We start from the raw sequence: 24,176 nt of genomic DNA, 5'->3' as shown, positions 1-24,176 counted from the left end.
TCACTGGCACAAAGAAACCATGAACGATGCTTTTCATGTAATATTCAGTAGGTTAAACTGGACCTCAAAAAGACACTTGGTTGCCCTGAGGCCCATACAGTTCTGTTAGAATCTAAAGACACTTGAAAATCCTTATAAACCCACGCTGCGGGAAGGAAGAGGCCCTGCTGTATCAGTCCCTGGGCCTGTCCTAGCCTCACCTGCACCCCCAGGCCACCACCCACACATCTGTGCCCAGAAAGGAAAGAACTGACCTGGGGACCTGTCCTCAAACTTCTCCTCCTTGTAGTGATCGACGACGATGTCCGTTTCCACAGAGATCAGCTTCTTCTTATCAAACTCACGAAGGTGGAGCAAGGTCAGCTCATCAAACTGCTCATAGCAGAAGAGAACCTGCAAGGGCCCAAGGACAGATCCGTCAGGCCCAGAGACTTGCCCGTGACAAAGAGAGGGTGGAAGGAGTGAAGGCTGCAGGCTGGGCCCCGAGTCCTGGAAGAGCCACACCAGATGCTGGGGCTTCCTGGGCTTTGTAGATGAGGCAGTTTACCAGACGGTGCTGAGGGAGGTTCCGGTTATGTCTTAGTAGTAGAAATAGTGACTTCTACTTAAAAAGAAATCTCTGTGTTACCTCCTACAGAGATATAAATCAGATGGCAGACTTCAGCCCGGGCCTCTGTGTCCCTGGACGCTGACTCATGGCTCTCCCAGGTCCTGGGCACATTCAGCCACTTTCTACTAAGCGCAGAGAACCACCTCCGGGTGCTCAGACCATCTTGTCCTCTGACCTGGCTCTGGCAGCCTGTGGGGAATGAACCTGCCCCATCGCTCACCTACCTCCATGTTTTTCTGCTTCATGGCCTCATAGTAGGGCGAATGCTCAGCCAGGTGCCGGCTGGGGGCACACAGGTAGTAGATGTTGCGGGTGCCGGCCTGCATGCGGCTGGCGTAGTCCATGAGACTGGTCAGCTGCCCGGCAGGCAGTGCCGAGGACTCGTATCGCAGCAGCTTTGCAATATCCTCCTGTGGACAAAAGGCAGGTCACTGCTGGTTCCAGGTTATCGCTCCGAAAGCCTCCTAAACAGCTGGGCACTGACTCGGGAAGCCCATGGCTAGAGGGAGAGGAGGCTCTGCTGGCCTCACTCCCTGCTGATGGGCCCAGCACGTTCTTCAGTCGGGGCAGCTCGTGAAGAGGCCTGGCCCACAGATGGCCTCTAGACTGACTCAGCCCTTGGTGGCCACGGTGGTGTGTCCAGCAGGCCCCACATCAAAGGTTCAGGGGATTCGAGAGAGCACCTTCCACCCCCGGTGGCCCAGGGCCTCACAGACAGCTGCTTTCTAGGTAAGCTGTGCAAACCCTAGGAGTAGCCAGACTCTCCATGTGGCAGAGAATGCTCTGTGGAGAGAGTCCTCCCTCCGTCCCTAGTCATATTGGGCTCATGGACACAGTACGAAGTCCACATTTCCCAGCCTTCTTCCAACCAGGTGACTAGCCCTGGCCAAGTGGGTGCAAGTGGAGTGTGCAACTTGGAGAACAGGCCCTTACGGGAGGGACTTGTCCTCTTTCCTGTCAGGTGAAATGCAATGTGACTGCTGTCTCGATTCCTGGTAGGAGCTGCCTGATGAGGACAGAAGAGCAGCAACAAGCTGGACATCTGGATCCTGATGCCACCAGCCTGGATGTAACCTGAGACATCAACTCTGCTTTCTCTACACCACTGATTCATCAACAAACACGGCAAGTGGTTGGGACACAGGGACCTGGAGGGCACCCACAGGGCTAGGTCCAAATGAAACAGTAACATGATGGTGAAAGGTGAACAGAAGGTGAACAGAGGAGAAAAACAAGGATGTGGGACCCCACCTGGTGAGTCATGCTCTGATTCAGACGCTAAGCCTGTGCTCATGGACATGTTCTAGGCCCCCATTAACAAACACCAACACACTGCGTTAATATTTATAAAACGCTCAGACAAGCCTCTGGCATGTAGTGAACACCACTGAGGTGCTATTAACCAAAAATACGATAAATGTGTATCAGGGGAGAGTTTAAACTATAGGCTTGTGCCTGGAGCCAAGTGAATCTACCGGCCACCAGGAACTTGGAGGGCCCACAGAAGACGTAGCCTGGGAGCCTCAGCATGCCTGGTGCCCCAGACCCATCCTCCCCCATGGCCGAAAGAACTACCCCTGGGAACCCCAGATGTTTGGTCACCCTCCTTCCTTGCTGCTGTTCTAAAGCAAAAGATAAAATCCCAGCACTGGGACTGACTGCTCACTGAGGACGGGTGTCTTTTTTGGGGTGATAAAAATTTTCTGGAACTAGACAGGTGGTAGTTACACAATTTGTGAAAGGAGTACATGCCACCGAATCATTCACTTTAACAGGATGAATTTTATGATGTGTGAATTATGTTGCAATTTTTAAATGGCCAAAAAATGTAATGCTGAACTGAACTCTGGCTCCAGTGAAAGGATTCCTACCAATTTCTTCCATGACAACTGTACCTGCTCTTCCCTGCCCTGGTGAATCAGTACCTGACCCTGTCCCTGCCTGTTGTGGTCTCTGGAGCCCCTTAACCCCTTGTGGGAAGAGACAGAGTGTATGCTTTACTTCCTTCTAGCCTCAGGCAAGGGGAATGAAAGGAGATGAGACTCTTGATGCTCCTGAACACAATGCTAAGCCTACTGCAGTCGCCAACAGAAGTCCAGAGGCCACATGTTACTGACCTCCAAGCAGCAGTGGCTGGGGTGTCCAGCTATGCCATTATGTTCTGGGGTATGTAGGTTCCTGGCCGCCTCCAGCTCCCTCCACAGCCCAAGGCAGCACAGAGAGAGGCCCAGACACCCAGAACCTACCTTGACCTCCTGCTCAGCAGTGGTCACAATGCCCTCCCTCATGAATAAGCCATAATCTTCAAAAAACTTGGCATATTTCTCAGCATCTTTTTTACTCTGGTCAACGAAGAATTTTATTAGCCTCTGCTGCAGAACATCCCGGAGTTTCCTGCAGAACAGAAATGCATTTATCATGAACAAGCAACTTTTATGAAGTACTAATGGCCAGAAGGACGAATGTTCAGCTCCACTATAATCAAAGAAGTGAAAAAAACATACCATGTTGGCCAAACTAAAAGAGATGAAGCAAAAAGAAAAGCCAACCTTTGGCAAAAACTAGGTAGGAAGACACAAGCCCCCTAGAGGCAGGAGGTCAAACTGAAAAATCCCAGGAAAATCCCAATATAGATAAATTACAGTGTACTTATAGTACATATGTATGCAAAGACTATACTACTTTCTACATGTAATAGTTTTTCATAATTAGAATCAACACTGTATACATGATATATACTACAACTTGGTTTTATGTTGGACGTTGCTATATACAAAGATAAATTCTACAGGTTGGGATTTTGTAGATCAGGGTGTTTACTACAGCATAAAATTATGAGCAACTTGGAATCCTTTCACAATGTATACACGTGTCAAATCACCATGATGCATACTTTAAACATCTTATAATTTTATGTCAATTAGACCTCCCATAAAGTTGAAATTTAAAAATGTTAGTAAACAATTATGTTCAATGTAAAAAGTCAAAATAAAAAAACCACCAAAACTTTTTTATAAAATTATAAGCAACTTTATTAGTGGGATTAGGAGTATTTTTACTTAATATTTTGCCTTTCCTTTATAAAAGTGAAATCATCATGTATTTCTTTAATCCAGGATAGAGAAGCAATAATATTTAACATTTATTTAATCTTTTCCTCTTCCACTCCCATCCTGAATGACTCAGTCCTTCAGCCAGGATGGAATGGGACAAGCCAGCACCCACACCTGTGGCAGGGGAGCCACAGTGACTAGAACTAGGCGTAGAACCCCAGGAGGGAGTCCCCAAAGGGCCAGGGTGTGGGGAGCCTGACAGGGAGCATCTGGGCTGAGGATGGCAGGCAGCCTACTCTGTGGAGTCAGAGCCCAAGTGGGTGAAGGGGACACCCAAATTGGGGGAGGGCAGTAGTGGCAGCAGACAGGTTACATGGAGGGGGACTGGTCAAAGGTAACACAGGAAGGATAATGAGAGGCAGAATTCTCATCATCAAAGGGAACAAACAGGGAAGGGGCAAGACTAAGAAGTCCTGGTGGTGCCAGGTAGCACTGGGTGAACTCGGTAGATACAAAAACAGGTATGGATGCAGATATATACAAACACACACACACGCGCACACTCTCATATTCCTCCACTCTATCCACTAAGAAGGCCTGGGAGAAGTGACACTCCAACAGCAGTGGCATCCCCAAGTACCCAGATCTTGGCGGCTTAATACCACTCTCCATTCAAACAAACCCCAGCTCCTTGGAGGAATGAGTAATTCCAGGGCTGGGAAATGATGCATGAAAGCTCAAAACACAGGTGAGCCTGAAACATCTTGTGCCAGAAGTAAGGAATTACTCAAAGCATGAATGGCTCAGCAGATAGCCTGAGTGGGCTCCCGCTGGTTAAATCAGGGACAGTTTGAGAATCAAAATAAAAAATGACAATAACCACTGAACAAAAGGAAATCAATTCATACAAATTAGATATTAAAAAATAACACATAAATGAATACATTGAAAATTTGATGAAGCAACATGCTATTCACAAAGCTGCAAAATACCACCCCATGTGATGTACTAATTATAAAGGTGAAAAGAACATTCACAGAGAAGGCTGGCAGGTACCCTCTTAAATCAAGTGTTGACATGCAAATCACCAGTAAAGAACAACTCAAAGTCAGGTCCCACCTGATAGGATGCAGTCATTTCATGCTCTTCCTGCTCCTAACCCTGAAGGAGCATCAAACTACCCAAACTGAGGGACAATCTACAAAGTCACTAGCCTGAAATCTTCATGAAAGTCAGGGAAACGCTGTGGAACTCAGCCAGCCTGAAGGAGGCTAATGAGACAACTAAAAGCACCTGTGACTGGACTGAACCCTCTTACTCCAAAGAACAGGACAGCACAAGAGGTGGGACGTGAATCTGTCCAAGATGGTTGGTGGTCCTGCACCAGTCAGCTCCCTGACTGGAGGCTGTACTAGGGCTAGGGGGAGAATATCCTTATTTGTCAGAAATACACCCTAAGAAAAAAAATACTAAGATATTTGGGGACCATCATGCAGATGACTTACTTCCAAAGGGTTCGGGGGGGAAAATATACTTTGTATCATGTTTCCACCATTTTTATAAATTTGATTCTTTCAAACATTTCAGTTAAAGCTGACTTTCCTGGTCAAGATGAATCTCACACTGACAATCTGACAATGAAAACCACAAGCAGCAACAAAATGGCAAGACATACCCTACCTGCAGCCTTGGTGCCGGGGACAGAGCATGTGTCCGCAGTCAGAAAACATGAGTTCTCAGATACAGGTTCACGCACAGGCTGGCGAGACTTAACTAGTTTCCGCAGCCATGACACAGGACCTAGAGGTTCCCACCTTAGAGTGCTGTTTGAAAGCCCAGTAAAGTTCTGGGTGAGAATAAACACTAACAGTAGCTACTGCTACCATCAGGAATGTGACATGAGAATTGCAGCCATGTCAGCCCACAGGGATTCCAAGAGCGGCTACTACAAAAGTGGGTCCGATGCCTGACCCTTGCTTCCTTCATGCCGTCAGTGATCTTCCGGGACCAAGGTCAGAGGTAATCCTGGCTCTGTGGCTGCCCTGTGCCTTCTCTGCCCCAGAGACAGTATGTCTAGACTTCTCGCAACTGTGCCCACCTGGGGTTAGGTGGCAGAGACTGGCCAAGAGAAGTAACATCTCCCAGCACAGGCAATAATTTTCCTCAATGGGTCAGTCCTCAAGCCCTTTTTATAAAAACGTGAAGCAAAAGCACACATGACCTGCATGCATTCTCCAAGCACACGGGCAGCTCCTCTGGCATGGCCTCACTGCAGTTCCTTGCTTTGCTCTTGGCTGCTCTGAGCCTCCAGGGCCCTCTGGTGGCCAAGGTGAGCCAGTGAAGCCCTCGTCTCGGCAGGCACCCACACCCCTCAATCCCCTGGTGGCTTACCTGATTAGAGCGCTCTCCTGGAGGAGCTCTCGGCTGAGGTTCAGGGGGATGTCCTCACTGTCCACCACACCTTGGTGAGACACATGCCCATTAAGACCATACAGGTGCCTGAGGCTCTGGCCTACTCTTCCGCGGGGTCTTTGCCAGGCCTCCACATTCTCCCTCACAGCCCACAGGAGACTCAGCACTGCCCCAGCCCCTACAGGTCTTGACGTCCCAGAATCTATGCAGACAGCCTAGGTCAGGATGTGATCAGAAAAAAAAGCAGGCAAGGCCAGAGCCTTTGCCAGGGAAGTTTCTAAGATTTCAGGACCAGTCTGACACCCTGAAAACCATTTCCTGGATTTTATGTTCAAAGTCATAAATATGTTGTGGGTATTTTGCACCTTTGTGTGCTATGAAAAATACAAAGATTTACATGCTGAGTTCTTTATTAAACTATAATCTCACTCAAATTCAAAGGAATTCATGTATAAATCTGAAACTCATGTAATATCTAAATAATTTAAACATGTTCATCCATCCCCCTCTCCCAAATCAACTAAGACTAATTTCTGGAAGTGGGCAGCTTCCTAGGAGGGTTCCCTGACCCCATGCTCACTAAAGATGAGCTCTTTCTGAGGAGCATTTGAGAACTTGGTCCCCAACATATATCATCAGTTTGGTTCAAATAAACTCATAAAAATCCAAAAAAAAAAATAAAAATAAAAAAGCTCCTTCTAATTCAGGGAACCACTCCTGTCCCTGGGCTACATTCAGGGCACACACTGAGCACAGGCAACGGCCACATACCCCGAATGAAGCGCAGCCATTTGGGCAAGACATCTGTGGCTTTGGTCTGGATGAGGACTTTGCGGCTGTACAGCGAGATGCTGGAGCCCAGCTCCCGGCTCACATCAAACATGGATGGTTTCTGAGGATGAGAAAAGGGCAGTGTAAGCTGCCCCCTTGGGGGCAGAACCTACAAGATCATAAGGGAGCCCTGATGACAATGCCAAGAACCCCCCTCCCAACGCTGGCCCTGGACTGGGAGTTGTGGAATGGATCTATGGTGATCCAGAGGCAGGTATAGGCCAGGAGACCGTCCATGTCTGTCTGTTCAGAAGCCCAGAGCCTGAGAAGGACTCCTACATAAGGGCTCTCAGGGGGCCTTTTCTGGGCAGCTGCTGCCCTCCCCAACGTACACCCCTCTGGATATAAAAAAGGAAGACTTGATGTCCCCATGAACAAAACCAAACCTGCCAAGGGCCTGAGGTCAGCAAACTACAGCCCACGGGCCAAATCTGGCTCATCACCTGGTCTGTGTAGGCTAAAATGGTTTTCCCATTTTTAAATGGTGGAAAAACAAATAGTTCACACTACGTGAAATATGAATTCCAGTGTCTACAGCTTTCTGGACCATAGCTCCACTCACTGGTTTAGACACAATCTACAGTGTTTTAATGCCACAGCGGCAGACCTCCCTGGCTAGGTGTGGCCTGCACAGCCCAAACCAGACACTACCTGGCCCTCCACAGAAATGTCTGCCAATCCTTCCTCTAGACTAGTGCTTCGCAACTTGCAATTTGCACACATATCATGCTGGGATCTTGTTAAAGTGGAGACTCTGATTCAGGCCCTGGGGGGAGCCTGAGATTCTGCATTCCTAACAAGTCCCAGGAGATGCCAGTGCTGCTGGTCTGCAGAGCACACTCAGTAATGAGGGTGGAGAATAGCTCTCTCGAAAGCAGATACTAGGTGTGGGCGTTAAGAGGGCGCCAGGAGAGGCTGAGTCTAACCCGAGCAGCTCTCCCTGTTGCAGGCTTTCTTAGAACAAGGAAGTCTTGGGGGAAAATGGAAGATGGAGAGAGCACACTCATCTGAGCACCACAGAACCCCATCCCACTGCAGAGCTCAGGAACGCACTGCCAGGAGACAGAGAAAGCCCTCAGGCTGCTCCGAGGACCCTTCCTGCAGGTACCCAGCCAGCACCCTGTCTACAAAAGCCGAAGCTTGCACGGCCAAACGAACGTCTCCACTCCAACTGCAGGAAGCCATGTAAAATATTCTCTTGCTTTGAAATTCTGCTCACCGAAGTGTACTGCGATAGATGACTGGCTAAAGAAACTGTAGTATATATATACAATGGAATATTACTCAGTCATAAGAGATGAAATACTGCCATTTGCGACAACATAGATGCACCTTGAAAAAATCATGCTAAGCGAAATAAGCCAGATTGAAAAAGTTGAAAACCACATGATATCACTTATATGTGGGATATAAACCTAAAAGCAACAAATGAGCAGGACAAACAGAGACTCATGGACATGGACTATAGACTAATGGTTACCAGAGGACTGTAGAGTAGTGGTTACTAGTGGGGTGGGGGAAGAGGGAGGAGGTAGACGGGGTAAAGGGGGTCAAATATAGGGGAGTAGGGGGAGAGTGAAGTGGGTAAAGGGGATCAAACATAATGGTAGCCGAAGGAAACTGGACTTTGGGGATAAACACACAGTAGAATATACATATGTCAAGTGATAATGTACACCTGAAAATTATATAATTGATTAACCAATGTTACCCCCAATAAAATTAATTTAAAAAGAAAAACAACTCTGTGCTCACCGCCCTCACCCCCCAGAGGCATTGGTTTTTCTTTTACTCTGATGCTGCCAAGTTAATTTTTGTGATGTCTGTGCTGAACTGTTCCCATTCAGAGAAAGTGTCTCTGATGATGGAAAACACTATCACCATTGGGGATGCCTCGACTCAAGGAGGTGCAGCCAAGCCACTCACAGCCTCAGCACACTGGGGGTGGCTGGTCAGGCCTGTGCTCACCATTTCTGGCACATAGAAGATGCTGCGGATATTGAGAGGGGCATCTGTCTTGTAGTGCAGGGTGTAGCGGGGCTTGTCATAGGCCTGTGCAATGTAGCGGTAGAATTCCTCGTGCTGCCACTCACCCACGTCCTTAGGGTCCATCATCCAGACAGCCTGAAAATCGAGATTAATAGGGGATGTTATGTTTAAGACACATCCTCCAAACAACTGCATGGAGCTGAGCTCGTAGAGCTCATGGTGTCTGGGTGCTGGCGTGCAGAGGACCAGCTAGCCTTCTGGGACAAATCAGGACAGTGGCCTCAGGTACAAGCCTCTCCCTCTGCCTCCAACCAGCCCCCTCTGCTCCAGTGCTAGGGGAAGAGGTATCCCAGATTGGACGGGTAAGGGTGCCCACAAAGACAGACCCACAAAAGGCTCTGAGAACAAGGACACTCTCCCCAGTACAGTGTGTCCAGAGAGCCAGCCAGGAGGCAGGATCTGAACATGCCCACACAACTTCATGAATACTAGCGACGAACAGGCAAGTGGATATAGAGAAGGGTCTAGCCACTTGATGGAGTATTATTCAGCAATAAAAAGGAATGCAGCACTGATAAGTGCTACACAGAGCTAAACCTTGAAAACACAGTGATAAGAGGCCAGACACCAAAGGCCACATCATGCTAGATTCCATTTATATGAAATGTCCAGAATCAGCAAATCCATAGAGACAGAAAGTAGATTGTGGTTGCCAAGAACTGGGTGAGGGGGACGGGGAAATGACTGCTAATGGGTACAGGGTTTCTTTTTGGAGTGATGAAAATGCTGTGAAATTAACCAGTGATTACTGCATGACTGAATACGCTAAAGACCACTGACCTGCACACTATAAAATGGTGAACTGTGCACTGTGTGCCTTACACCTGGTGCACAAAGATGGGGGGAGGGGGGGACCCTGCTGTGCATCACAAATCTCACCTCTCCACAAAGACTACAGCGCTTTTGGATTTTGACAGCATCACCCAGTCCCATCTCAGCCCATCCAGATCTGAAACGTACCAATGGGCCTCCACAGCTGCCTGAGCTTGCAGGAAGCTGAAGGTCTTACCTGCAGGGTATTAATACGCTTTCCATTAAGGTACAAGGGGAAGCTGACGAAGTTACTGTACTTTGTCACCACATCTGGAAGAGACAAGAAAAACAGCGATGACTACAGGAAGCTTCTGGAGATGAAAGCTCTGAAAGCTGCTGCAGGGGTAACTCAGCAGGCTAGGGAGGACTCATCAGTGCCATGTCCATGTCACAAGTGAAAAGCCAAGGCACAGCAAGGACACGTCCTGCCGAGCTTACACCAGAACCAGATGTCTCAAGGCCCAGGCCATGATGAGACCATGCCACATTCTTGGTGACATAAATGTGGTTTTATGAACACTGAACCCTGGAAAGCGCTCAGCACCTTCAATAGGCATTTAGTAAGACACGGACAGAGCCCACCCCCACACAGAAGCACGTGCCTTGGTTCTTGGTACAGCCTGAGCTCAGGCTGGCCAGGTGGGCAGGCCAGCCACATCTGACAATGAAGGCAGGACGATGAAAGGACTGTGTAACCCCCAAGTGACTGAAGACAAAACACTGCCCAAAGGGCGGAAGAGAAAACAAATCTGACTTTGCCAGTCTGGAGGCTAAATCTCACTTCCTGGTTCCACATGAAACCAGCGGGGATTGTCCTTAGTGGGCCTGGGCAGCCAACCCCAGGAAGACCCCTCGCTCCGCCAGCTCTGCCTACGTCCTCCAAACACTCCCACCCAGACCGAATCTCCTAAAACACACAGTAGGAGGTGCCTCACTGACTTGGTGCTGCCAGTCACACGTCTCCAGAAGCCCAGGCTCCACGCACCTCGAACCCGGGCCTCGCTGGCGAACTCTTTGCAGTCTGACTTGAGGTGGATGATGATTTTGGTCCCAGTTCTAACTCCTGAGGCTTCAGCGATTTCGAACACCCCGGAGCTAAGACACACACGGAAGAGGGAAAGCCAGTTCCACACATCACTGTTGACAAAGCCTATATGGCAGGTTCAGTCACTCTTTCTTGGGATTTTCACAGGCAGAGCCCAACAGTTTGAAAGCCCACATAGAAAGAAAAGGCAAAGTGCCACTTTTTCTGAACCCTGCTTAGCCCCCCAGCCACCAACGCTGTCAGGGACAGTGGCTGTTGAGGTGTGGGGTGCAGGGCTCTCCCACTCCCTCAGGACAGCCCCTACCCATCAGGAGCTCCTCTTGGGCTTTATGTCAGGCTGGCGCCAGACACTGGGGGGAAAGGGGCAGAGCCCCGGAGACTGCCCCACCTCCTACATTAGCTCTGTGTGTTTCTGAGCCTCTGGCACAGGCCACATGACTCCTTAAGAGCAGAGAAACTGTTTCAGAAGTAAAAGATACCTCATTGATACCCCAGCCCAAGTTCACTCCAATAGGAGGCTCTGTTGGAAAAGTGGGGTTCAGAAAGGAAGTGGGAGTGGGGAGTAGCTGGCTTCCCAAAGTGTGAGGTTTGGGCTCCCTGTAAAAGGCTCAGGACAGCCCACTGGTGTTTTCTGAGAAGAGTCTAACTTTCCAAAAAAAGTGGTAATGTTTCAGCTAAATCCCACTCTGCTGAGACTTGGCTGCAGTGGCCCCACGGTAGGGGGACACACCCTGTGTGTGACAGGGGAACTCACTTACCCATCTGAAAGCCACTGGTAACCAGGGCTGCCTGGGCTAGCTGAGCGGGAATAGACCTTGACTCTGTCAGCCACCATGAAAGCCGAATAGAAACCCACTCCAAACTGGCCAATGATCTTGCTGCTGGCCTCCGCCTGGTTCTGCAGCGCGTCCAGAAAGGCCTGCAGGGGCAAAGGCTGGTCAGAGGGAGGGCACCCCCTTCCCTGGAGAGAACTGCCATTTGTGACTCCCTGTGTTCCTCTAGCACGGGCTAAGCTGGCACTTAATCCTCAAGACAAGGACACAAAATTTACAAAGAGAACAATGGCACAGAGCAGTAAAGTGATTTGTCCAAAGACCCCTAGCTGGGCAGCAGCAGGATGGGGCCTATATCTGACTCACAGGGCCTATAACTCTGCCTGCTGGCTGAAGTCCTGTGGGTCACACACCACAGGCAAGTGTGAGGAAGTGGCAGTGTGAGTGTGTGCATGAGTGTGTGCATGCGTGCGTGCGTGCGTGCGTGTGTGCGTGTGTGCATCCTCTAAGCAGGAAGGAGCAGCTCGGCAGTTTCGTGGCTGGGGCGGCCTCTGAGGTTCAGCATGTGAAGGGTGGGGGTGCCTAAATATGTCTTTTGTGCTTCCAGATTCTAAGCTTCGTGGGGAAATGGTACATACCAAGCACATGCTTCGTACGGTGTCACAAGGCACTTAACTATTATAACACGTTATCAAAGTTCCTAAGATTAAAAGTTAAGTAATGTGAACACATTCTTTGCTATGAATATTTTGCAACAACGGACATGTTCTATATGGTCCAGTATGGTAGCTGCCGACCTCGCTTGACTATTGAGAACTTGAACTGTGGCTCGTGCAACCGAGGAACTAAATTTTAAGTTGTATTTAATTAATTCAAATTCAAATAGTCACACTTTCCTTGATAAAAACACAACAAAAAATGTAATGCAGGGGGTAGTAACAGTATGGTAAAGAAGTTTTTTAGAAGTGGAAATTTCTGTGAATTGCTTTGGACCAACGATTAGACTATTTTCAAGCACTTGGCGCAAAGTGCCATTTTAGGCACCATGTAGGTCCACAAAAACAAAAAGCAATTATTTGGTCACCAAGGAGAGGCACAAAAATAGCCAAGGGCCACCAGCCTTAGTCTTGGGCCGGCACAGATGCCGCGGACACGCTGAGCACTGACACTTCCCCTCACAGGCTCCTCTCACCAGCAACCGCCACCCCCGATGTCCACTATCTCCACAGAGGGGTTCTGAAGAATCATGCAGCCTGCAGACATCATGGGGTAAACTGTGCTGTCTGAGGGGAAGAAGGACTTATCTCTGCCAACCTTCTCTGCTTCAAGCCTACGCAACTCAAATAATTGCCAAGAAATGACTTGGAGAAAAGCTCAGGGGGCAGAATGGCATATTCCAGACTCAGACCGATGGGCTTTGAACCTAAGGTCAAGTTTTAGCTCTGGGCAAAGTATTTATTTCAGCCTTTTAATCTATAAAATAGCAGAAACTTCCTCGGAGGTCCCTGTGACAATACACTGAAATCATGTCCCGTGGTGTTCCCACAGCGCCAACACAGAGCTTGCACCTGAGAATGTTCCTACTGAAGTTGGTGTCCAGAGAGTGCTGCGACCTGTCTTCTCCACCGGGAGCTGCCTTTAAGGAAAGGGAGGAAGGGGCAGTGGGGGGCCTTACCTTTGACCCTGACCTGGCGATTGTTCCCAGGTTGGACACCAACTCTTCTTGTGTCATCCCAATGCCAGTGTCCTGAGAAGAGACACACTCTAAGTGCCAAAGTGCCAGCACCTTGGGAGGTAGGACAAGGTGTACGAACAGCCCTGGGGCACAAGTGGCATTTGTCAGGCAGGGTCCAGAGAAGTAATGCCACATGGTTGTCAGAAAAGACTAATTCTAGTCACACCAGCTGGGCCTCACTAGAGAAAACCTCACTAGGAGATAGACAGGTAGACCAAAGAGACAAAACCAATCCCAAAAGAGTACACTGGTCAAAAATCACTGACTTGTACATCTGAACTTGGTGAATTTTATTTTATGTAAATTATACATCAAGAAAGGCACACACATACACAGACCAGAAAGAATGAATGAACAAGAGAGCACAAGAGACTCCCTATAGCAAATTCCTGAGCAGGTAAACCAGCGTACTTGGTGGAGGTGGGAAGCCTGAATGAAAAATGCCTGCTCATAGCCCCACTGAGTTGTACCCTGCCACCCCCACAGAGACGCACACTCCACAATTCTACCTATGACCCTGGGATAACAGGTCCTGAAGCAGCTGTCTCGGGAACATATGTCCCCCTCAGGGCCACTGCCTGATCAATCCCTTTTGCCTTTCTAACCTTAAAAATTTCAAAAAGTTACAACAGCAACCAAAAGTATTATTACTTCATCTAAAGCAAGACTATTAACCCAAACTGCAGGCTAAGATTAAAAATAGTACCATGGAATATTTAATCATGGGGAAATATGCATTACAGAGAGAAAGTACAGTTAAAAATATGAAGAATACCTTAAAAATAATGTATAATTTAAAAACGTTTAGCTATGTAAATAAATGCAGATACCAAAAACCTAAATGAACAGATGCTAAAATGTTAACAGCAGTTATCTTTGAATGATGTGATTTTAAATTTCCTTCATTCCTTCTTACTTGTTTTCCAAATTATCTACATTGAATGTGTATCTTTATAGTATGTATTAAAACAAGAATTACTGTAACAGTAGAGATGGTCAGTGCATCACTTGGGGCCTAGAGACACTAGAAGCAGGTCCATCTTCTCTGTCCCAGCAGTGAAGAGGGGTGCTGGCCGCGGGCCCTGCCTAGTCACTGCCGTGACTAGTGCTAACACTAGCACAAGAGGCAGGGAGGCATGTTGCCTGTTAGAACAAAGGAAGAGGTACCTGAATCGTGATGGTGCCTTTCTCAGCATCAGTCTGCAAATGAATCTCCATTTCTGGCAATGTCTGGCCTTCAGACACCAGCTTGTGACGCAGTTTTTCCAAGGCGTCACTAGCATTGGAAATCAGCTCCCGTATAAACACCTACAGGAATGGAAATAAGATGCCAACACTGCAGGATCTATTTGGTTAGCAACTGCTAAAAGTCAGGGAAGAAGAGCCACGAAATACTCAGTTTTTTAACCATAAAGACTTTCTACTTCCCTCAAAGGCACTTTCTCCAGGACAGAACACAAAATGTTTAAAGGCGATCATTTCTCTTTGACACAGCTTTATGTAGTAAATTCTAATTCTACTGTTCCTTCCTGAAAATCAAGCCTAAAGTTAGGTATCAATCTGTTCCGTTAACTCAAAATTTAAGAAGTGGAGAAACCACTTCTTTCCTAACACTTACCCAGGGATGATGAAATATCCCCAAAACATCTCTTTCTTATACTCCGTAAAAAACAAAAGACTCTCTGGCTTCATTTGGTCTAGTGCGATTATCCAAAACCAGACCTAATGCTGAGGAGAAAAAAGGGCCACAGGCCCACTTACCTACCAGTGTCTGAAAAACACCTTTACCTCCAACAAAACTTCCACTCACAGTGAGACCAGCACACAGGTGAGGGGAGGAAGTGGGCTAATCTGACCCCCACAGGAACAGAAGCTGGCTATCATAAGGATGTGAATATAACATTTAACAGCACAAGACGTGGAAATAATTCCTGAAAAGTCCCTTTTAACTTTGGAATTTGGTGTTTTACTCTTCTTCAAAATATTGCATTCTAGCAATAAAGAACACAGAAACAACAGCCCATTTGTTCCTTGCTTTTTCCATGGCCTGTCACTCCTAGACAGTCTTAATCTTCTCAGAAAGATCCTTGGTACCTGCTTCCTGCTCTACCCCATAGAGGGCAAGGGCATCTTCTTCCTCCAGACCAACAGCTCCACTAGACTGCAGATGGCTATGCCAGGTGACAAGACAGACACGGCCTGAGAGCATAACTGACAACCATAGAAATTAATCTCAGAAGGGCTCCCACACCCTTCTGGGGACCTTTCAAATCAACATCGAAATTCATTAGTTCCCAGAAGCAATCTGGCCCAAAGCCTCATCTGGATATATTTATCCATGAAATCCAAACAGATTTTGGTAAAAATACTCTTGCTGGTGGTAGCCAAAATCAGGACCTGTCCAAATTTAATGCATTCTCGTAGCTAATGTATCATTTGGCATTTCCCCAGAACACAGAAAAACAGTTTTCCAAAGGAAACCTTGCTAGCACTGGGAGTGATCACAGGTACTGTACCTCTTTTTCTGAGTACAAGGAACGGGCGACAATGTCCAGAAGCTTCTTTGTCTCAGCCTGGAACTCATGTTTGGAAACAGAACCTAGTAATGAATCACAGACACAACTGATAAAGTTTAATTTCTATTTTCACAAAATATGCTATGTTACATTCAAAAGAGGTTTAAGGTAATAATTTTTAAACATTTTCCAAAGCAGTGAACAAAAAGAAACCAACTCTCTGGGGCTCTCAGACAGGAGGTCTCAGGAGCAAAACAAACCCAGTGGTTCCCCTCTCTCCCCACAGAAAGGGGCGAAGGGGAGTACAGCCCTCATCCGCCTCCCACCAGTGAGGTCTGCATGCCTGGGTTCTGGGCTACCTCAAGGGACTGCAGAGACCGGCAATTCCCAAAGTGTCCCGTCGTGAGAATCAGGCTGGCTCCACCAACCAGAACTTAAATTCTATTCTTCAAAACAGTGGTTTTCAAATTAATTACTTAGAAAGCAAAAGAACAAGAAAACCTCACTCTCTACTTAACCTAAACATCATAGATTCTGTTGTCTCATTTGAAAGCCAGAAATGGACTCACTTTGGGACTGGCTCCAGAGACTGCTTCTCTATACTTCTTAGGAATAAAAGGATAACTTTAGCGTGCGGTCCTGCATTGGCAGGGCCAATACTGAGTTTCCGGCCCACTTGCATGATTGTTAGCAGATGTGCCGTGAATCACCACTTGGAAGATGCTGCAAACTCATGGGTGACCACCAGAGGGGGCAAGACACACTAGGATGGAAGTCAGAAGTTCATTGCGAAGACAGGAACGGATACATTCATTGTTTCGGGGAACCATCCCTTTGACCAAGACCTTCCTCCCTCTGAAGGGAGCGGGTGGTTCCATCAATCATTGCTTCTACCTCAAAAACCTCCCCCTGAGAGCCAGGCACAAGCTGAGCCTTCCCAGACCCAACACAGCGGAAGCGGTACCCTGCACAGTCTCTGTGCTGCCGATGATGGAGTGCAGGGCCTCCTGGTGATCCTCAGCAGCCTGCGAGCTGAAGAGCCGGCCAACGTGGAAGCCCGAAGCCAGGTTTCGCCTGGGGCAAATGGACTGAATAGGGGCCCTCCAAAGACACAGAATTGGCTTTTCTGAAAAGACAAACATGCGCAAAGGAGAGTTACCAGAAACAGAATATCCTAATTTATTCACAAACATATTTGGTAACATACCTTCACACATGTCAAATACCAAGAAAGTATCAGAACTCAGGGACAGAGCTGCAGGAGGCAGGCAGGAGCCAGAACACTGCAAGGGAAGATGGGAAACCTGTCCATTTGACGCTGCTGATCCCAGTCTAGCTGACAGATGCATCCTCTGCCTTCAGATGCTACAAACATATGCAGACATCAGTAGTGTAACTAGCAGGAACCAATCTTTGCTAGCAGCCCCTCAGGACAGTGTCACGCACCAACTCCAGGACCACCAGTCTGGAGACCGGCCTCAGTTAGTACGAGCTTCATGCCTGATGCTTTCAAGGATACTGGTCAGACAGACAAGACCCGCCTTGTGAAAGTCTAGGCCTCACTCAACTGCATCGTCTGGTACGTACTACGCATGTGGAATGGACAGGAGTGATTCAGAATGTATACAAATAACCTTATGATTTTAAAAATTAACATATCAACTTCCACATACCTACGAGGTATAAAAACCTGCCTTTTCTTTAAGCTTATTCCTGTCGGGACCTTAGCCTTTACCTCTATGCAGAATACCTTAAATGCATCTATTCCCAACTCAGAAAATATTCAACTTCCAAACAGTCTAAATATTTAATTCTCTGTGCCTAATTGCAGTGTTCACTTTACCCATACAGCTAAAACCAAAGCAAAACAAAAAACCTGGGGCATATCCTCTGGAATTAAATATTTGATTAGAGGGCTGAACAGTATGCACCAGGCCAGGAGCACTGATGTCCCTGTGCTCCCAGCCAGCTCCCCACCCAGGCAGAGACTGTGGGCAAGTTCCCATACTGCCTTCCCACCAGGGACAGGACTCAGACACATTTGGAGACATAAGCACGTTCCCCACCAAAGGAGGGACCCCTCTGCTTTAAGGCACTGTAGGACTTCAGGGACAAAACCAGTGAGTGGGATAAAGGAGAGATGTTTTGAGGGCAGTGAGGCCCAAGTTCACATCAGGATAGGATCTAGATTTGAATTCTACAAAGAACAATACAACTGCAGATTGACAGGAGTGTAAGCATCTGAGCCACTACAATGAGGAGGGTGAAGGACTTCCTGCGGCAGAGATGAGTAGAAAGCTTGGCAATCACAGATTGGTGGAGTTCCTGACGTCTCCATGTGAGCAGCCTCCACAAATGCTGACAGCATTTTAAACATTCTTTCATCTAATACTCCTATTGCCACCTGGCGTAGCGACCACTCCCTTCTACCTGGCCACAGGAAAGGACACAAGTGTGGTCTTCTGGAGTCGTCTTCCAGCACTGATGTGCAGGCAGCACTTCCCATGGTCCCTGCCCCACCTCCAGCCATGTGGACCTTGTTTGTCCAGTCCCTGGTCCCTGCATAACTCTGAGCTGGTCTCCTGAAGCACTGTTCTCTCCAATTTCTCTCTTAAATTTCTACATATGCATCTTCTGACACCAATTCCATTTTATTTCTCCAATTTTGGAGGACTTATTCCTGAACGCAACCTCGTCAACTCTAAATGCTTCAGGAGACATTCTTGGCCTGCCACCGAACCACCCCACAAACCTGGAATCCCACCTCACTCTGGAAGCCCCGGCCCAACAGGTTTGCTGATGCCCCTTGTACCGCTACCTGTACAGTCACCAACACTGGGGTGCCTCTGCCCCTCTCTCCCTAGCCCATCGAACTCAGTCTTGGCATAGAGGGGAGTGCTTCATAAGTTCTTGTTCACACACGCAAAAAACACCAGATAACATATCTTGCCCTCAAGAAAGGATGGTTTTCCCTGCTGGTGAATTTCATTTGGAGTAAACTATTCTTGATCCACTCCATTTGCATAAAAGCAGCAGAATTTACTGAACTGATCATTTATCCTTACTTCTAGTCCCACTTTGTTCTGCTAACAGAATCCTTTCCCTGCCATTTGTCTTTCGGTCTCTCAGAAAAGAACAGGCTGCGTTCCCCTGTTGCCTCTCTCAGCTAAAAAACCATCCCAACCCCAAAAGAAACCAGAAATCATGTGAAAGCAAAAATTCAGAGGCTAACAGCTTAGTACTTTGAGATCCCCATAAACTACCTGTGTAATCGCACATCCTGCAACTCCTGGTGTGGTGAAGAGGGCATGGCCTCCCTTCTGCCGCGGCCCCACATTCTTGCCAAAAATGTATCTCAATCTAATCACAAAAAAAAAAAAAATCAGACAAACCCAAATTGAGGGACCACCTATAAAATAACTAGCCACAATAAAAACAAAACAAAACACTGGCCAGTATAATTCAAAGGGACCAAGGTCTTGAAGGACAAGCAGACTGAGGAACCATCACAAACTAGAGGAGACAACTGTGTGCAGCGCAGGATCCTGGACCAGAAAAAGTACATCGATGGGAACACTGGCTAAATTCAAATAAGATCAGCAGACTACTTGGCAGTATTGTATGAGTGTTATTTCAGTTGTCAATAGTTGTACTATGGTTATGTAAGATATTAACATTAGCGGAAACTAGGTGAGGGGGAAAGAGAATCCAGAGTACTGTTTTTGTAATATCTCTGTAAAGAATGAGACCGTTTCAAAATAAAATGTTTCAAAATAAAAAAAGAGTGCTTTAAGGAATATTCTTTCACATGTGTCATTTCATTTAAGCGTGAGTATACAACCTAGCATATATCTAGAAGTGAAATGACTAGGTCCACTGTTATGTCAGTTTAAATTGTGGTCAGTGTTGCCATGTCACCCTAAAGAGAGGCTGAATCACTTTACATCCCCACCAGCAATATATAAGAGTGTGTCACCTCCACACTCCTGCCAACATTGTTACGAAACTTCTGGATCTTAGCCGATCAATCAGGTAAAAATTTCACTGTAGTTTCATTTACATTTCTCTTATGAACAAGATTGAGCATCCACCCATATTTTAAAATACTTTCTATTTCCTTTTTTGTTGATGGACTGTTGATATCCTCTGGTCATTTCTCTACTACATTTTCCATCTTTTTCTTATTGATTTGTAAGAGCTCTTTATACATTAAGGAAATAAGTCTTGTCTGTAAAGGCCTTCCTCACTCCAAGATTAAACCATTTTCCCATGTTTCATTTTTCCTATTGTTTTTTTCCCTACTTAGTACTCAGAATATGTTTGAAAGGATTTAATATGTTGTTTATAATGGGAGTAATATAAGTCTTCATAGTTCGAAAAAAGGGAAAAAACAAGCAATCTGTATTTCCAACGAAGACTTCCAACATAATTCCAAGATTACATTAGTCAAGAGCACTATTAAGAGCAGATTTGAGTTCACTGAACTTCCTACAATGGCTTTAAGAACAAAACCAATAATGCAATAAATCTGCTTGAACCAGTTACAAACACACTGTCTGCATAGTATCTGTCTTCATGTTTCCTCTACACCCTACGGGGAAACCACAAACCTCAGTGTCAGGCTACAATGTCACAGTGTTAATCTATTTAGTGGTTTGGGGTCGCACAAAATGGGAAGCACCAATAATCTGAATCTCACAATACACACACACACACACACACACACACACACCACACACACCTACCTCTGCCAGTGCACATGCTCTTTCTTTCACCTGCAACCACATCCCATTTTTCCAGCTGAACTGCTTCAGGATCCAGCATGAAGCTCTCTTCCATCAAACCTCCCGTACTGAGTTCACAATAATCTCTCCCTACTATGAAGTCAGAGCACTTATTTTCTGCGCTGCTCATTTAAAACTCCTGTTATAAGCCAGTTTATGGTATTTCTTCTATTAACTTTTTGTTATTGTGTAACAAATTACCAAATTTGTTGCTAAATTAACAAGCTTATATTTTTTAGTATCAAACTTTATGAAAGCAAGAACATCCATATTTCTCCAGATGCCAAAGAATCTAGTGGGGAAGCAGCAATTTTTACAATCATGAAAATTTTATCAGCATAAACATCACTATGCTCACGCTAACATTCAGTCAGCCAATAGATGGCGTTATTAGTCCTGCAAGGCCATTTTTTGACTAATTAAGCAGCAATTAAAAATGCAACTGCCTACAGGGGCTACCAAGTAAGGTAAATGAGTCAAAACACAATGGGTATTTCTCTCACTTTTAAAAAAAAAATTATTTATTTATTTAAATTAGTTTCAAGTATAAAGTACACTGGTTAGACATCTATAATGTTCATAAAATGATCCTCCCAATTGCTCCCTCTCTCCCCTTGACTTCCACTTAGCCATCATATTAATGCTAACTGCATTCCCTCTGCCATGCTCCCCATACCCAACTATCAACTACTAATTTGTACTTATTTAACCCTTCACCCCATTCTCCCAGCCTCCCAACCCTCCACCCCCTCTGTCCATCACCAAATTGTCCACTATATTTTTGAGTCTGTTTTTGACTAGTTTGTTCTTTCTGTTCCTTAGATACTGCATATAAGTGAAATCATATGGTATTTATCTTTCTCTGTCTTACTTAGTTCACTCAGCATAATAACTTCTAGGTCCATCCATGTCGTTGCAAATGGTAGGATTTCATTTTTTTTAATGGCTGAGTAATATTCCATTGTATATGTGAACCATAATTTCTTTATCCAATCATCTATTGATAGGCACTTAGGTTGCTTCCATATCTTGGCTATTGTAAATTATGCTGCCATGAATATTGGAGTGCACAGATCTTTACAAATTATTGTTTTGGTTTTCTTCGGATAAATACCCAGAAGTGCAATTGCTGGGTCAAAAGGTATATCCATTTTTAATTTTTTGAGAAACCTCCATACTATTTTCCATAGCAGCTGTACCAATTTGCAATCTCACCAACAATGTATGAGGGTACCCTTTTCTTCACATCCTCGCCAACACTTGCTGTTTTTGCTTTTTTTTTTAAAATCACTCATCTTTCCCATGTATCAGCCATAGCTCTTACTATGGTTGTATTTCATAATTGCATCTTAAGTTATTTGCTTTAGATACACACATACAGTATTTTAAACTGTGAGAAAGACATGGATTATTTTTCTGGAATTAAATATCACAATCAGACAATCTTCCATTTTAACAAGTATATAATGTGAATAAGAACTATTTCACTTTTTGTCTTAATTCTACTACACAGAGGAACTACTTCCTGTATGGCTGAGATGTAACCTCCTAACCAAACCTCCTGTGTATAACAACTATGAACTTAGGAACAACAACAAAAAGACTACTTGAAGGCCCTAGGGAATCAACAAAAGCTGACAGATTCTGGAAAAGAGTCCACACTGGAAAGAAGCAAACATTGCAGAATAAAAAGCAGGTTAAGTACAGGGTGGCTAAAACTTCAAGAGAAAATATATGCAATGTATACTTTTTCTGGCCTGAAGAACCAGAGGAGAGATTGGGGTAACCATAGAACATGAAAAGTGAGGGGAGGGACCCAGAAAGCAGAGAGTCAGTGAAAGGGAACCCCAAATTCTGTGAATAAGTTCTTCTAAATCTCTAACTAATGACCTAAACCACGTATGTGTGGGGCAAACTGCAAGCAACACAGCTAAGGATAAAAATTTAACTGCTGCCTAAGAGAAAGTATTTGCAGTTGGGGTCCAACTTACAAACAACAGCTCTTCAGAGGAATATAACAGAATCCAGAGACTCCAAAAGGTAACATCCACAATGTCCAGGATGCAATAAAAAGTTACTTGATATACAGAAAAATAGGAAAATGTGACCCCAGCTCAACAGAAGTGTCAATCAATGGACAATGATGCCAAGAAGATCCTGATGTTGGAATCAGAAGACAAGGATTTTAAAACAGCTGTTACAATATTATATGACATAACGTATGCTCAAAATGGAAAAGGTGGAAAATATCAGAGACATAAACAATAACAGAAGAACCAAATGGAAATTTTAGATATAAAAAATAAAATATCTGAAATTTTTAAATTAACTGGAAGGCTTAATAACCAAATGGAAACATGAGAGGAAAGCCTGTGAACTTGAAAATAGAGCAAGAGAAATTATTTGAGATGAAACAGGAAAAAATATTAAAAACAAATAAACGGGGTGTCAGGTATATGTGGAACAACAGAAAAAGTTTAACAAACATGTAACTTAAGTCCCAGAAGGAGAGGAGAAACAGAATAGGGCAGAAAAAAAAATATTTAAAAAATTAATGACTGAAAATTTCCCCTCAAGTTGGTCAAAAACATAAATTTACAGATTCAAAAAAGCTCAATGAACCACCAGCAGAATAATTTCAGAGAAAAACACCTAGGCACACCATAGTCTGTTGAAAACCAAATAAAAAGAAAATCTTGGAAACACCCAGAGAGAACACCACATTTCATGGGAGAACTATAATTTTAATGACAGATAACAATTCAGCAGAATTAATGGAGGCCGGAAGACAATGGTTCATCTATCTATACAGTCTTAAATAGAAAACTTGCACTAAAAGAAATGCTACAGTTCTTCAAGCTAAGTGGAAATATCAGATGGAAACCTGAGTCTTCGAGAGGAAAGGTAGAGCATCAGAAACGGTAACCCGGGTAAATATAAAAGTATTTTTCTCTTAATTTCTTTTTAAAAAATATATGACAGCTTAAAGCAAAAATTAAAACATTGTCTTGTGGGTTTATAACATATGTATATGCTATACATATAACATATGGGGTGGAGAAATAAAACATACCTATATAGTAGCAAGTTTTTTATATTATACAAAGTGCTATAATAGTAATTCTAAATAGACTATTAAAAGTTAAGGCTAAACACTGGATTCACCACCAGAGTAACCACTTAAAAAATGATGTAAAGAGGTATAGCTAAAAAAGCATTAGATAAACTTAAATAGATTTTTAAAAATTTACTTGATCCAAAAGAAAGCAAAAAAGGAAGAAGGGCGGGGAATGAGAAGGGACAAATACTAAATGACAAACTGAAATCAATGACTTAAGTTTTCGCCTTAGGGGAAAAAAAAGCACAAAGTCTACCCAAAGACAGTAGAAGAGAAGATGTAACAAAGAATAGAAATCAATAAAGTAATAAAAAAAAGCGGGGGGAGAGGGGGCAGACAATGGAGAAATTAACAAAGATAAGGTTGATTCTTAAAAAAGATCAAAAAAACTGATAACCCTTAGCTAGACTGCTGAAGAAGAGAATACAAGTTACCAA

The 24,176-nt window shown here is 45.2% G+C and overlaps 2 protein-coding genes across 19 annotated transcripts in view; one reads left to right on the top strand and one right to left on the bottom strand.

Annotated features, from left to right (window-relative positions):
• Positions 1-6,048, top strand: part of DNASE1 (deoxyribonuclease 1) — a 60,589-nt gene extending 54,541 nt beyond the window's left edge. For 10 of the 17 annotated variants that reach the window (XM_025048218.1, XM_025048217.1, XM_015591053.1 and 7 more), the window contains one exon: positions 1,572-2,279. In XM_025048218.1, the coding sequence (XP_024903986.1) occupies positions 1,572-1,688 (117 nt within the window). In that variant the 3' untranslated portion in view covers positions 1,689-2,279. Of the gene's footprint in view, positions 1-1,571; positions 2,280-5,250 lie in introns of those variants that run through there. The other 7 variants (XR_003046915.1, XR_003046912.1, XM_025048222.1 and 4 more) reach the window with 4 other exon arrangements.
• The window catches only part of TRAP1 (TNF receptor associated protein 1), a 45,807-nt gene that overhangs the window by 5,516 nt on the left and 16,115 nt on the right, over positions 1-24,176 (bottom strand). The window contains exons 2-15 of one of the 2 annotated variants that reach the window (XM_015591047.2): positions 19,101-19,197; positions 16,802-16,963; positions 15,838-15,920; positions 14,489-14,629; positions 13,262-13,333; positions 11,572-11,732; positions 10,754-10,863; positions 9,965-10,038; positions 8,875-9,030; positions 6,847-6,967; positions 6,055-6,124; positions 2,857-3,004; positions 835-1,020; positions 255-393 (exon numbers count right to left, since the gene is read on the bottom strand). In XM_015591047.2, coding sequence (XP_015446533.1) covers positions 255-393; positions 835-1,020; positions 2,857-3,004; positions 6,055-6,124; positions 6,847-6,967; positions 8,875-9,030; positions 9,965-10,038; positions 10,754-10,863; positions 11,572-11,732; positions 13,262-13,333; positions 14,489-14,629; positions 15,838-15,920; positions 16,802-16,963; positions 19,101-19,116 — 1,639 coding nt within the window. In that variant the 5' untranslated portion in view covers positions 19,117-19,197. The remainder of the gene's footprint in view (positions 1-254; positions 394-834; positions 1,021-2,856; positions 3,005-6,054; positions 6,125-6,846; positions 6,968-8,874; positions 9,031-9,964; positions 10,039-10,753; positions 10,864-11,571; positions 11,733-13,261; positions 13,334-14,488; positions 14,630-15,837; positions 15,921-16,801; positions 16,964-19,100; positions 19,198-24,176) is intronic. The other variant, XM_006913883.3, reaches the window with a different exon arrangement.

The sequence above is a fragment of the Pteropus alecto genome, unplaced genomic scaffold (assembly GCF_000325575.1).
Source record: "Pteropus alecto unplaced genomic scaffold, ASM32557v1 scaffold44, whole genome shotgun sequence".
Classification (NCBI taxonomy): Eukaryota; Metazoa; Chordata; class Mammalia; order Chiroptera; family Pteropodidae; genus Pteropus; species Pteropus alecto.
The sequence above is the reverse complement of the archived record's forward strand: the minus strand, read 5'-3'. Positions and strand labels throughout refer to the sequence as shown.